Source organism: Coloeus monedula (assembly GCF_965178545.1).
Source record: "Coloeus monedula genome assembly, chromosome: 20".
Classification (NCBI taxonomy): domain Eukaryota; kingdom Metazoa; phylum Chordata; class Aves; order Passeriformes; family Corvidae; genus Coloeus; species Coloeus monedula.
Window position 1 is genome coordinate 355,727 of NC_138800.1, and position 13,992 is coordinate 369,718.

Sequence of the window (13,992 nt, forward strand, 5' to 3'; positions counted from 1 at the left end):
CCTCAGGGAATGGTAGGTTCCTGTTTGTCCTTTGGCTGCTGCTCTACTGGAAAGGATGTGAATCAAAACTCAGTCTGAGCTCCCAGTTAGACACTGCTTCAATAAAGAACTGAAATTTCCCGTAGATTGATCCTCTAACAATGAAGTTGATACCTGAGAGGTTTGCCTAAGGAAACTCCCTATTTAACCAACAGCCAACCCTTCCATGCATAAATCATCCTTTTATGACAGGGAACCTGGGGCAGAGATTGTATCTTTGGCTTCTTCTGTGCACTTTCCCTGGGGAAATGTCTGGAGCCCCAGGAGCAGCTGAGGGAGCTGGGAAAGGGGCTCAGCCTGGAGCAAAGGAGGCTCAGGGGGGACCTTGTGGCTCTGCACAAGTCCCTGACAGGAGGGGGCAGCCGGGGGGGTCGGGCTCTACTGCCAGGGAACAGGGACACGAGGAGAGGAAATGGCCTCAAATTGTGCCAGAGGTTTAGATTGGATATTGGGGGAAATTTCTCCATGGGAAAGATTAGGAAGCCTTGAAACAGGCTTCCCAGGGCAGTGGTGGAGTCCCCATCCCTGGAAATGTTCAAAAAACCTGCATGTGTAGCTGCTGGGGACATGGTTTAGTGGAGAACAAAGCTCCTGGTGTATGTTATAATTGAGTATCCTCAATTTCTGCTTTTTCTTCTTTCATTCTTTTGAGCAGAAGTCTCAGAGGTGCTTTCAGATTCATCTCTCCTGAGCATCATTACGGAGGCCAGGCAGTTGGTAGACACAGCATATTTACAGGCCCGGAAAAGGTGAGTTCTTCCTGCATGATGGCCCCAATATTTTAAGGCAATAAGATTAAATATATGTGTGTTTTCTCTCTTTTCCAATGCATATTTATAATGGAGAAGCCTTAGTGCCAGGGCTCTCCTTGTCATAGCTAGAGGGATCCTTTTGCCCAGTTTGGCTGGATTCTGGCCCCAGAGCCACCAATCATGACCCCCAAGTACTGTTTCCTCACCTACCGTGCCACGGGCACCTCTCGCTGGTCCATAGTGGTTCAGACATGCTGAACACGTGTGAGTCCTCTCCTGGCAGCCAGAGTTCTGCCCCTCTCTGGAAGGACTGGAACTGTGCAGATGGACACCCTGTCCCAGATAAGTGCCAGTGGAAGTCAAACCCCAGCTATCCTCTGTGATTGTCCCAAAAGGCTGGTTCCAGGCAGTGGGAGGATTTGGGAAGGAGTCGCTCTCCACCCATCCTGCAGAAGTAGCAAGACACAGCCATGGGACCAGAAAGAGATGGAACAGGAGCAAGGTTTGTCCCTCTGTTCACAGAATACACCTTGCAACATAATACAGGTAAAATCCTATCCAGTCACAGTTCATTGATCTGGATTTCCACATGATACAACAAAATTTATTGTGACAAGGAAGTGTGACTGCAAAGTTGAAGTAGGGGATTACAATGATTTGTTTGCCAAAAACATCTGAGCTGATGTGCAGACAGCTTGTCCTACTGGGCAGGGCTGCCTGCCACCCTGCAGGGTTGTCACAGCTAATTACACCCAGTCCAGCATGACAGAGGAGCTCTGAATTCAGAGAAGGTGCTTCATGGAACTCTTCTATGTTCAGCTTAAAGAGAAAACTGGAGGAAAAGAGTGTCAACCCAATGGATTTCCTGAAGCACCTAAAGGACCCAATAGGAAAAACCAGATCTGCAGTCCGTGCTGCTGATTACTTGGAAACTACTTTGAAACTCCTCAAAATGAAGCTGCATCTCTCTGGGGAGCAGAGCTTCAATGTCACAGGTAATGTGATTTAGACCAAAATGTCTTACAAAGAGCTAAGAGCAGGAAATGTGCCACAGCAGGTGGCAGAGAGCAGCTCTGCCAAGACCCAAAAAACTGGGGATAGAACTGTTCCCCAACAGGGGAATAGATTTTAAGGATGCTCAGAGACAGACCAGACCCCCCAGGTGTTTTATTCATCATCTTTGCGAGTCCATCTCTCCTATCCTTGTGAAAACAGCCTAACAATGCCTGTGACAAACCTGGGACAAAACCCACTGGAGGCTCTAACCACTGAAAACCCTCCCTCTTCCGCTTCTGCTCCTCACACCTGGGTTGTACTGCTCTGCAAACTCATCATTTTGTTCCCAGCTGGGGTAACACCTTCCTGGTGATGATGCTCCCCACATTCCCCTGGAATGTTGCTGCATGCCCACCCAGTTTCCCTAGTCCAGAGGGGACGGCTGAATCACAAAATGGTTTAGGCACCAAATTAACAATTCCAATCCAGATGTGTTAAATCCACAGCTCCGATTTAGCTGGCTCAAATGTTGACCTAGAACACTTAGAAGCTGAAACAACAAAAGAAGAGTAGGATCAGATGTTACTTTTCAGGGTTTCTCTTGCAGACCTGCTAAGCAGGAGACAGAAGGAGATGATTTCCAAGGGCACTGGCTGTGACTACCAGACTCGTTCCGTTAAATGCCCGGAGAGGGACTTTTACCGGACCATTACTGGGGAGTGCAACAACAGGTAGGATTTATGTGTGGACAGGGAGAGTCTCAAGTCCGTATTCTGACCCAGGATAGATGATTTGTGAAAGTGCCTTTTGACTGAGCAAGAAGAGTGAAATGCTCGGTTTAATGAGCCTCTAACAGAGGATTCATTTCTACCTTTGCCTGGCAGGAAAAAGATGCAATTTCTTGAAAATCTCAGATTTGCCCCCACTGTCCTTTATGTGCTGCTTTGGATGAAAGAAAGGACTTCTTGGGGTGGGGGCAGGTAAGAAGCTGAGGAAATTTTGAGGCTAAGGCTCAACGTCTCATTTTGCTGGAGGCTACAGGAAATCATCCCTGCACTCTTCCATAGGGATAATACTCATTTCCCCAGCTGAGTCAGATGATAATATTCAGCTGTTGATGTATCTGTGTGATGAGTAAGGATGGGAATTAAATAAGACTTTAATTCTTGGCTCTTCCAACTTTGTATATTGTACATCTTTCATCTGAGAAAATTAGTTCTTCAGCTTTTTGCACATAGTTTCCCTCCAGGTTCAAAGCTGGGATCAAACTTTTTTTTTTTGACCAGAAAATGACCAAATTCCTACTCTGACAATGGCAGTCAAGGCTCCCTGTCCTGCCGTGCCAGCACCAGCCCCCAAATCTGAGAGGGATTTGCATCCAATGTGCATCTGGCATGAAACAGATGTACCAGATGTGATGACACAGCACAGCTCTGCATCAGTGTGCGGGGAGCTCACGCTCACTGGGGTTTTCCAGTCTGTTCCCATGGAGTCCAGGGCCTCCAGCCCCACAAGGACAGCAGTGTCTGTCTGCCCAGGGAGGGTGTGGTGTCTCTCTCACTGGGGATATTCCAGAACTATCTGGACACAATCCTCTGCCTCATGGTCTGAGATGACCCTGCCTGAGCAGGGACATGGGACCACATGACCCCAGTGGGGTCTCTTCCAGCTTGACCCATTCTGGGATTCTGTGTTCATGCTGATTTGAGGCTCAAGGTAGGGTTGTCCTTGGCCTTGTCGGGCTGTGGGAGAGATGAGGAACCACTGGGCTTGAGGGATCCCTGTGGTGTCAATATTTTCCCAAGGATCTTGCTCAGTTTGAGGCACACACCACGAAGAATATTTTGCCTGCAAGCACAGTAATAACAATCAGAACAAGACCCTGGTGGTTCTGAGTCCTTAATACTCGATGGAATTGCTTCGGCTCTGGCAGGGTCATTTTCCTAGGACACGCTCTTGTTTCACGGCACACTGCTGTAAACACTGGGTACTCCTCTCCTTTTCCAGTGCAGAATCACAGAATCATTTCTGTTGGAAAAGACCTCCAAGACCATCAAATCCAACCTTTGACTCATCCCCACCTTGTCAACCAGACCAGAACCCTGAGTGCCACATCCAGTCATATAGACAGGCTTTGCCTGGGTTTTGTGTCCGCAGGGCCACAGATCGTTGGCTCAATCAGAATTATTGGTCTTCTGAACACAAAATGCTGACTTTAGTGATTCTGACTTTTCAGAGCACAGTGTAAGGAACCACAACAATGGCCACAACTGCAGGTTGAGAGGGTCTGTGTAGAAACTTCCCCAAGGGGCAGCCTTGGCACAGATCCCCACAGGGGTGGAGAATCTTTATCCTTGGAAGCTTCCAGCCCCCAGCTGGACAAGACATGGCCACCCTGACCATGATGATGGCCCTGCTGTGAGTCTGATTTTGAGAGGCCAATGAAGACAGAGGTGGTACAGAGATTTAAATGCCAAATAAAATTAATGTAGGTTTAAATGACAAATAAAATTAATGGAGTGACACAAGGCACCTTTTAAAAAAAAGTTGGTTTTTCTCCACATCAACAGCCTTGGTATAATTTGCTTCTTGGTGTTTTCCCAGTCTCACCCCTGTTACCAGAGTGCTCATATGTGGAATAAGGGACTGTGAAATGTTGGTCTGTGCAAGGCTGCTGATGTTTGAAAAAATAACAGAAGTTGTTTTTCTGCTGATGCTGCAGAAATCACTCCCACCTGGGGTCCTCTAACCGCGCCTTCGCACGCTGGCTCCCGGCCCTGTACGAAGATGGAGTGTCTGTTCCCAGAGGAGCAAGTGAAGGAAAGCGCTACAATGGATTCCCACTCCCGCTGGTGAGAGTTGTTATCCTGATCCAGCCATGAGCATGGGCACTGCCCTCCCTGCACCTGTCAGGAGGGAAGCAGTGACAACATCTAGAGTCTAAATTGCTTGATCTTTGATCTCAGGAGCTGAATTGAGGCTGCTTTTCCACAGCTGAGTTATGGCTCAGGTTAATATTTTTTGTTGGAGACAGACATGAGCAAAAAGGTTGTGGATGCTTCCCTAAGCAGTTTCTGAAGTGTGCGTCCCAAGGATTGCTGCAGTCAGTGTGCTCAAGGACTCCAGGAGGTTTGTACAAACCACAAGGCTTGGGAGCTCCTCAGCCACATTCTTGACTTTCTGGATGTGCACAAACAAGTTTCAGCTGGAATGGGCTTTCCATGAAGCCAGGTTTGGCTGAAGGGCTGTGGAGTCTACTTTTACACCTGATTGGATAGAGCTGGGGGATGACATGGAACTGTTTAATGTCATAATTAATTCTTAGTAGCTTATCTAAGATCATCTTGTGCATGATCTACAACCTCCTGAAAGGACTAGGTTGGCCCTTCTCCAAGGGAACAAGTGACAGGACAAGAGGAAATAGCTTCAAATTGTACTAGGTGGGGTTCAGGATATTAGGAAAAATGTCTTCCCTGAAATAGGGGTTAACCATTGCAGCAGGATCTTCAGGGCAGTGGAGGAGTCAATCCCTGGAGGTGTCCAAAAATCAGGTAGACGTGGTACTTCTCAAGATGGTTTAGTGGGAGTGAGGATACTCGGTCGAAGGCTGATGATCTTGGAGGTCTTTTCTGACTTTCGTGATTCTGTGATTCCAAGATCTCACAGGGGGAGTTTGAGTGAGATGCAAATCCACCACGGCAGAGACAGTCACATATATTTTCATTTCGGTTTTCTGCAGGTTCGAAAAGTATCCAACGAAATTGCTCACACGGCCAACGAGAACGTCACCGCAGACCGGCAGCTCTCGCTGGTCTTCATGCACTGGGGCCAGTGGGTCAACCACGACATAGACCTGGCCCCTGCCAGCGGGGAAGGAGCCAGCCTGGAGCTCCAGTGCCACACCAGCTGTGCCTTCAAGCCCCCCTGCTTCCCCATTAAGGTACCCTGACTCTCACCCATCCCACACTCTCACAGCAGCAAAAATAAAACCGCGGGACTTTCTGAGGCATCACTTCACTCCTTTGCTTTAGTTCCCCCCCGACGATCCCCGGATGCTGAGCTCCGACACCTGCATGCCGTTCGTCCAGTCAGCCTCCGTGTGCAATCCCGGCACGTTCAGCCGGGAGCAGCTCAACGCCGCCACGTCGTTCATCGACGCCAGCACGGTGTACGGCAGCGACGACTCCCTGGCCAGGAGCCTGAGAAATCTCACCAGCCAGCTGGGCCTGATGGCCGTGAACCAGGAATTCATGGATGAGGAGCTGGAACTGCTGCCCTTCGAGAACACAACGCACAGTGTTTGTGTTCTCACCAACAAGAGCGCCAACATCCCCTGTTTTAAAGCAGGTAAGGTGCAGCTGGGGGGATGTTTTCAGTGGGCCATAAAATCAAAAAGGGTCAAATATCTCCATACAGGATCCTTGTGGGTCCCTTCCAACAGAGAATATTCTGTGATTCCGTGATATTTGAATGAGGCTCTTCAAGACATGACTACGTACGGTGAAAGACCGTGGATCCTCCCCACAGTTAGGAAAAAAAAAAAAAATCAAGCAATAATTGATTAACATAAAAATTATTTTAATTTCCCAGAAGAATTACAGCAAATTGTTCTTCCTTTATAAAGTCTTCTCAAAAGCAGGAGAAATTTTCAATAGAATAACCAACAGTGCTTAAAACTTCTCAGGGACTTTTTTACTCCTACCTAGAATTCACCATTCATGAACTGAATGCCAGTTGTCAGCTTGTCAGCACTGACGGGCTGAGAAAGTTGGGGCTGTGCAGCCTGGAGAAGAGGAGGTTGTGTGGAGACCTCACAGTACCTTCCAGGATCTGAAGGGACTACAGGGAATCTGGAGAGGGACTGGATCAGTGACTGTAGTGGGAGGACAAGGGGGAACAGCTTCACGCTGAAAGAGAGTAGATTAAATTAGATATACGGAAGAAATTGCTCCCTGTGAGAATGGGGAGGCCCTGGCACAAGGTGCCCAGAGAAGCTGTGGCTGCCCCAGCCCTGGGAGTGTCCAGTGCCAGGCTGGATGGAGCTTGGAGCAGCCTGGGGTGGTGGAAGGTTGAAATGGGATGGGCTTTAAAGTCCCTTTCATTCTGTGATTCTATGATTCAGTTTTCAACCCAATCAATACTAACAATGTAACACTCTTAAGTAATCTAGTTGATTGATTAACTAACCCACCCTACATGAGAAGAAAAGTCTAGAAGTTTGTCTGAAATTTAAACAAACTGAGGACAAACACAGAACTTACTTAAATTTGAAGTGATCCATCACAGGCATAATGTTAAAAAAACCCATTATAAATGTGAAGCTTGCAAAATCAATCATAGGAATACAGAGTGTTCCTATTTCCTCATTCTCTGCATGCTGAGAATGAGGAAATGGGAAACCTTGCTGAGTGAGGAAATGCTCAGTGCTTCTTCCATCATCTTACAGAGGAGTGAGATCTCTCCCTGGGTCCCCTCCAGCCTTCATAGAATCACAGAATGGTTTGGGTTGGAAGGGAGCTTAAAGCCCATCCTGTTCCACCCCATGCCATGGGCAGAGACACCTTCCACTATCCCAGGGTGCTCCAAGCCCCATCCAGCCTGGCCCTGGACACTTGTAGGGGTGGGGCAGCCATAGCATTATCACCAGGAACATCACCACTTGTTACTTGTCTGTCCTAACACAAAAACCTGCTTCTGAAATTGAAAGCAATGTACAAAATCCCCAAAATATTTTCATTTTAGGTGACAAACGGGTGACAGAAAACCTGGGACTGTCTGCAATGCACACTCTCTTTGTCCGAGAGCACAATCGCCTGGCTATGGAGCTGAGGAATTTAAATCCCCACTGGGATGGGGAAAAGCTTTACCAGGAGAGTCGAAAGATTGTGATTGCCATAAACCAGGTACTGATCACTGTTTGCTGTTTATCATCCACACACTTCGGAGTGGTTTTTTCTCCAGGCAAAAGGAGGAAAACCATGCTTTGTAAAATCAGTGCAGTTATTTGTGGGAGATGGAAATTGTGAATGAGGATAGTCCATCTGAGACAGCATGGATATCCAGAGCTTTTTTTATGCATCATATTACTGATTTATCAATTATTTATTATATTTAATGTATAAATTATTTATTAGATAAAATAATTTCACATTTTAAAATGATTTAAATCCATTATGCCAAACTTTTTCCATTGCTACAGCTCTTTTTTCTAAAGATCTTAATGAATTCTGCTGCAGAGTTCGTTCTCTGCATTTGGCTTTGATGGCATGTCTGCTGCAGCTGCTGCTAACGTGCTGTGCTCTTGTGCTTTTTCAGATCATAACCTACAGAGATTACCTCCCACTCCTGCTGGCCGAGGAGACCAGCAAGTGGATCCCTTCATACAGTGGTTACAATGAGAAGGTGGATCCGAGGGCCTCAAATGTTTTCTCCCTGGCTTTTCGATTTGGCCATACGTCGGTGCAGCCTTTTGTGTCCCGTTTGAACGAGAGCTTCCAGCCTTTGGGTTCCTTCTCCCATGTCCCTCTGCATTTGACCTTTTGTGCTCCGTGGAGAATTATAATGGAAGGTAAGAACATGGAGCAATGGTGCTGGTCTGGTCCTGAGGTGGAGGTCAGCTGGTCAGGCACATGGAATTACAGAATCCCAGAATCATTTAGATTGGAAAAGATCCCCAAGACCATCAAGTCCAACCTGTGACTGATCCCCACCTTGTCACCCAGCCCAGAGCACTGAGCACCATGTCCAGTCATTCCTTGGACATTCCCAGCTCAGCAAGGCCTGACAGTGGGAGTGCTCCACATCCACTCAGATGGTGCAGCTCCTCCTGCTGCTCCAGGAGGCAGGAGACTCCCTGTGCCCAACGCCAGTCCACCAAAGTCTGTGTCAATCAAAGCTCTTATATCCCCCTGCAATCAGGAGACATGGACAGAGGGTGATGCATCCAGCTTAATTGAGCTAAAGCAGCATTGTTCCTTCCTAGAGGTGCCCATCCCTCTTCCTGGCTCTAATTGGAGTTATGGGGTCCTGCTATTACACAGCTGAGATCTCCAGACATGTCTTTCCAAGGAAGACAAATGTCTCTTCCAAAATAGGTTATTTAACTAATTATGAGAAATATAATTACACGTGTGCAGCCAATTTTCCTGTGTTTTGCTCATATCATCGCCTTAATTGCTATGAAAAAGACACGGACAATCACACATGAATTAATTCTATCATTACATTTAATGTTTTTTAAATATCTGTCATCTAATAGTGAATTATAAACTTAATCCATTGCAAATCCTAAAACCTTGGACAGAGCCTCCAGGCACCAGGACATGCTGCAGCCTGGCAGGCTGAGGAGCAGACTTGGAAAGGGACTGGTGGACAGCAAGTGGTTTTAGGGCTGTGGAAGGAAAAGCTGAGGGATGGGGAGGGATAAGGAACTCAGTTACTATGAGAGGCTTTGTTTACTGGCACCTGCAGACATGTACAGATTCATACAGGTACCACTGTGAGGGTGGGCAGGCCCTGGCACAGGGTGCCCAGAGCAGCTGGGGCTGCCCCTGGATCCCTGGCAGTGCCCAAGGCCAGGCTGGACATTGGGGCTGGGAGCAGCCTGGGACAGTGGGAGGTGTCCCTGCCCGTGGCAGGGGGTGGAACAGGATGAGCTTGAAAGTCCCTTCCAACCCAAACCATTCCACGGTTCTGTGATTCTGTGATTCCATATACACATGGTGAAATGAAAATATGGAGATGAAAACCCCACCCAGCCCATAACAGACTGTTTCAGCTGCATGAAAGGGACCACCAAAGCTGCAGATTGGCACAAAAAATCTTTCCTTGATTTGCAATGGCTGCAGGAGGCATCGACCCCCTGATCCGGGGCATGCTTGTGGATCATGCAAAACTCATGAAACAGAACCAGCTGCTCGTTGAGGAGCTCCAGAACCACCTCTTTGAACAGACAGAGGTGATGGGTCTGGATCTAGGAGCCATGAACATGCAACGGGGAAGAGACCATGGCCTTCCAGGTAAGGAGACACAAGTCCACACCTTCTATGAATAAGACTTTTTTCCTTCTGCTGCTTATGAATGAACTGAGCTTTTTCTATACTAATGATTTGGTGGTGAAGGATGGACAGACAGTCAAGCTCAGGGGAAAAAAAAGGTCTCTGTATTATAAAAATCTTTTTCTGAGACATTTAAAACAAGGGCAAAAGGCTTAGAAATCAAAGATGATATTTGGGATAATGTAAGAAAGCAGGTGAGAGACAGTGGTGTATTGCAAAGAGAGAGCATGTGTGGTTCAGAAGCTACAGGCACAAGTGACCAAATTCAGCTTTCACATGGGCTTGGACAGGTCCCCTGGGCTTTGTTCTGTGCTCATCAATCTTGTCTCGTGTCCCAGACAAGCCAGAGTTCTGAGCAGAAGTGCCTTGCACCCACAGGTGGGACTGCCCCAGGTGCTAGAGAAGAACAAGTGCTCTTGGGTTAAACACAGCTAGATTTCCTCTTTTCTAAGAATTTTATCTGAGAAATTTGGCCTTCCAAGGCTGCAAGGACTGATGCATTCCCCCTCAGCAATAGAAAGATGTAACCACCAGGATGAGCTGCAGTCATAAAGACAGCCCAGACTGTTAGTTTAGTGTACATACAAGAAGGACCTTTGAAAATGTGATGATTGTTGGGACTGCCTGGACAATAGTACCTTCCAGATCCTTTAATGCCATGAGAAGAATCAGGGAATGCCTATGGGCCAAGAAAGGTGTTGTAGAGACGTGGTGGTGGGTCCTGGTCATCTGCTGCTCCTGCTCTTGCAGGTTACAATGCCTGGAGGGGCTTCTGTGGGCTCTCCCAACCCCAAACTCTGGAAGAATTGTCTGAGGTGCTCGGCAATCCCAAACTGGCCAAGAAGTTCATGAATGTGTATGGGACACCGTACAATATCGACCTCTGGATTGGGGCAGTTGCAGAGCCCGTGGTTCCCCAGGGCAGAGTTGGGCCCCTCCTGTCCTGCATTATTGGCACCCAGTTCAGGAACCTGCGTGATGGGGACAGGTGAGAGATACGTTCCCTGTGGCATTTTTTAGGGGGGAAATGCTGACCTTTCCTGTGACATATTAATCCAACCCATCTACAGCACTCCAGTGAGTGCTCCCAGCAAGGCTCACCCCTTGATTTTAGCCCAGTTACCAAAGGACTCTTTTTTGCAGCCTGTTTCTCCAGACTGACATGGCTGAGGAGCACCAGCTCCAGACCATGGGGGTCTCTGCTGTGGTCTCTGCCTGAGGTGGCTTTTGCTCTCAGGGCATAAAGGGGAGGATAAATCACTGCATCCCAGCAGGCTGCTGATGCTGTGTGGAAGAGGCAGGCTCTCTGCACTGGCAGAATCCAGGTCTGGCCACACTGGTGACACCTCTTTCTAAAAGGGTGTTCCTGGAGAATCAAGGTGGATCTAAGCACCATTCAGACTCACCTTGGTCAGGTTCCCATCTCAGCAAGTAACCAAAGATTATAAACTGCTTCTGAAAATATCATTGCAGATTCTGGTGGGAGAACCACGGAGTTTTCACTCCACAACAGTTGCAAGCTTTGAGAAAAATTTCAGTGTCGAGGGTGATCTGTGACAATACTCACATCAAAAAGATACCCAGGGATGTGTTCAAGATCAACACTTATCCTGAGGACTTCACTGATTGCCAAGAGATCGACGTGCTTGACCTCTCACCCTGGAAAGATGAGCCGGAGAGTGCCATGAAAGGTACCAGTGGTCTGAGATTGGTCAAAAATAATAAATGCACTATGAGGTTGCTTCCATGCCTAAAAAATGAAAGAATTAAGGTTTCCACAGTGACTCTGCCCCCAAAAGACAATGACTGTCCATTTAGCTACACTCAGACAGCACTGGTGGCAGACAATCCATCACTTTCATCATCCCTTATTCCCTGCCCCTTCTGTTCAAGAGAATGGGAAATCCCTCAAAATCCAGTCTGTTCTGGACTTTGTGAATGTTTCCTGTGATGACCTTATTCCAGGACAACCACAGTCTTTCCTGACAGGAAAGGTGTTGATGAAAAAATCAACTAGAATTAGCCAACCTGCTCCAAGGTCTTACTCTGCTGCTCCAAGTTCCTGCTCTCCCCTCATCTTCCCCAAAGCTTTAAATCAGTTTAAGGTGTATCTGGAGTAGTTTTGACACTGTATGGCCTCACACACCAGTAGCTGAACACAAAGGTTGTGATGTGCCACAGTAAAACAGTGTCTTTTTCTGTGAGATGTGGACACTCAGTGTCCTACTGAAACACTTTTGATGAGGGCTCTCCCAGCTGAAATGATGTGGGAGAACGGATACTTGAAGAATGGACTGGCTTGGATTCTTTTTCTTTCTGACAACCCATTTACAGATGATCACAAAACCTGGGGATCACCTACACCTACACAGATCACAAAGCATCTCCATGCAGTTCCTGTATTGAGTTTGAGTAACCATTTGAGGGAAACTGTTGTTTAAGACAGATACTTGCGCTTAAAGGCTAAATTACGGTGGCTTCACCCCATTCTTTAGCTGAGTCCAGCTAAACAAGAGTTTTTTTCATTTATTTTTTTATCGTAGTCTTACGGTTACTAAAATGTGCTGAGCTGCTTCCTGTGGCTCCTTTCTCACCAGGCTTGGAGGAAGCCAAAGTGTTTGTGTAACCCAGAGAGAGTGAAATTCCAGGGCTAAAAGCAGCTGCTAGAAGTTTAACCTTTTCCAATGGAATGAAATTGCCCCCAAACCACTCATTCTAAGGCTGGAAGCACCACCTTGTCTCAGAGGTGCAAGGATACAGGGATTACAAAAAGGTGGAGGAAAATGGTGTGTCCAGGGAAGACTTTCTGCCTCTCAGCAGCTTTTTCTGCTTCATTGACAGTGTCTAATCCTACTCATCAGACCAGCGTTGGAAACCCCTAATGGTGGCACCGAACTGCTCCTGGGAAATTCCTGCCTGGACATCAGGCTCCGCTGGCTGCTGTTGACTGAACATCAGCACATGGTTTCCCAGAGGGGAGCTCAAGACTATGTCATCTGTTTTATTTCCTGTAATGTGATTTTTAAATATAATTTCTTTCTAAAAACTTCCAGTAATGTAAGTCTTCAGATGGAAGGACAATGATATTTTATTTTCTGTTGCCCTAAAAAATTGATCAGAGGCTTTACAACTCTCTAAATTGTAATTATGACAAGTTTTTTTACTTCCCATACTGAATGAGTGTCAAACCTGCAGGCTAGCATGCTTGCATTGCAGAATCAAATTCCTTATCCTTTGTACCTGCTCAGAAATCAGCACATGCATGTAATCTTCATCAAAACTTTCCCAGTCTCTGGGTTTTGCACAAGAGAAGGAGCTGTTTTGGCTGCTTCTAATCAGCAGTGAGATTTTCAGCCATTGAAGACACTGCAGCAGGGCAGCTGTGCCTTGAAGCCTTGAGACAAGTTTTATTGAAATCCTACAGTGAACCTGTGTGGTTTGGGTGTTCTGGGCAGTAATAAAACACATCCTGGGCACTCACCTACAGCTGGCATCCATGACAGGCTGGGGCCAGAGGGGTTGGAAATCATTCCATCAGAAAAGAGCCTGGTGGTGCTGGTTGACAGTGGCTGAACAAGAGCCCAAGGGAGCCCGGGTGGGCAAGAGGCCAATGGCACCCGGGCTGTGCCAACCACAGTGACCAGCAGGACAAGGGCAGTGACTGTCCCCCTGTGCTGGCACTGCTGAGACCCCACCTCAAATCCTGTGTTGTTTTGCACCTCTCACTCCAAGGAAGACAGTGAGAGGCTGGAGTGTGTCCAGGGAAGGGAACGGAGCTGGGAAGGGGCTGGAGCCCCAGGAGTGGCTGAGGGAGCTGGAAAGGGGCTCAGGCTGGAGCAAAGGAGGCTCAGGGGGGACCTTGTGGCTCTGCACAAGTCCCTGACAGGAGGGGGCAGCCGGGGGGGTCGGGCTCTGCTGCCAGGGAACAGGGCCAGGAGGAGAGGGAACGGCCTCAGGCTGGGCCAGGGGAGGCTCAGGGTGGACAGCAGCAGGAATTTTGCCATGGAAAGGGTGCTCAGGCCTTGGCAGGGGCTGCCCAGGGAGGTTTGGAGTCCCTGTGCCTGGAGGTGCCCAAGGAAGGGCTGGATGTGGCACTCAGAGCTCTGGGCTGGGGACAAGGTGGGGATTGGGCACAGGTTGGACTCGGT

The 13,992-nt window shown here is 47.8% G+C and overlaps 1 protein-coding gene across 1 annotated transcript; it reads left to right on the forward strand.

Annotated features, from left to right (window-relative positions):
- Positions 1 to 1,647: 1,647 nt before the first annotated feature.
- On the forward strand, positions 1,648 to 12,470 carry LOC309580704 (myeloperoxidase-like; the record flags this gene model as incomplete). Its single annotated transcript, XM_082294874.1, has 11 exons — positions 1,648 to 1,786; positions 2,395 to 2,518; positions 4,510 to 4,639; positions 5,527 to 5,727; positions 5,819 to 6,134; positions 7,530 to 7,690; positions 8,103 to 8,355; positions 9,635 to 9,805; positions 10,595 to 10,832; positions 11,318 to 11,535; positions 12,442 to 12,470. 11 exons carry the CDS (start codon positions 1,648 to 1,650, stop codon positions 12,468 to 12,470), a joined length of 1,980 nt encoding a protein of 659 aa, XP_082151000.1.
- Positions 12,471 to 13,992: the final 1,522 nt, after the last annotated feature.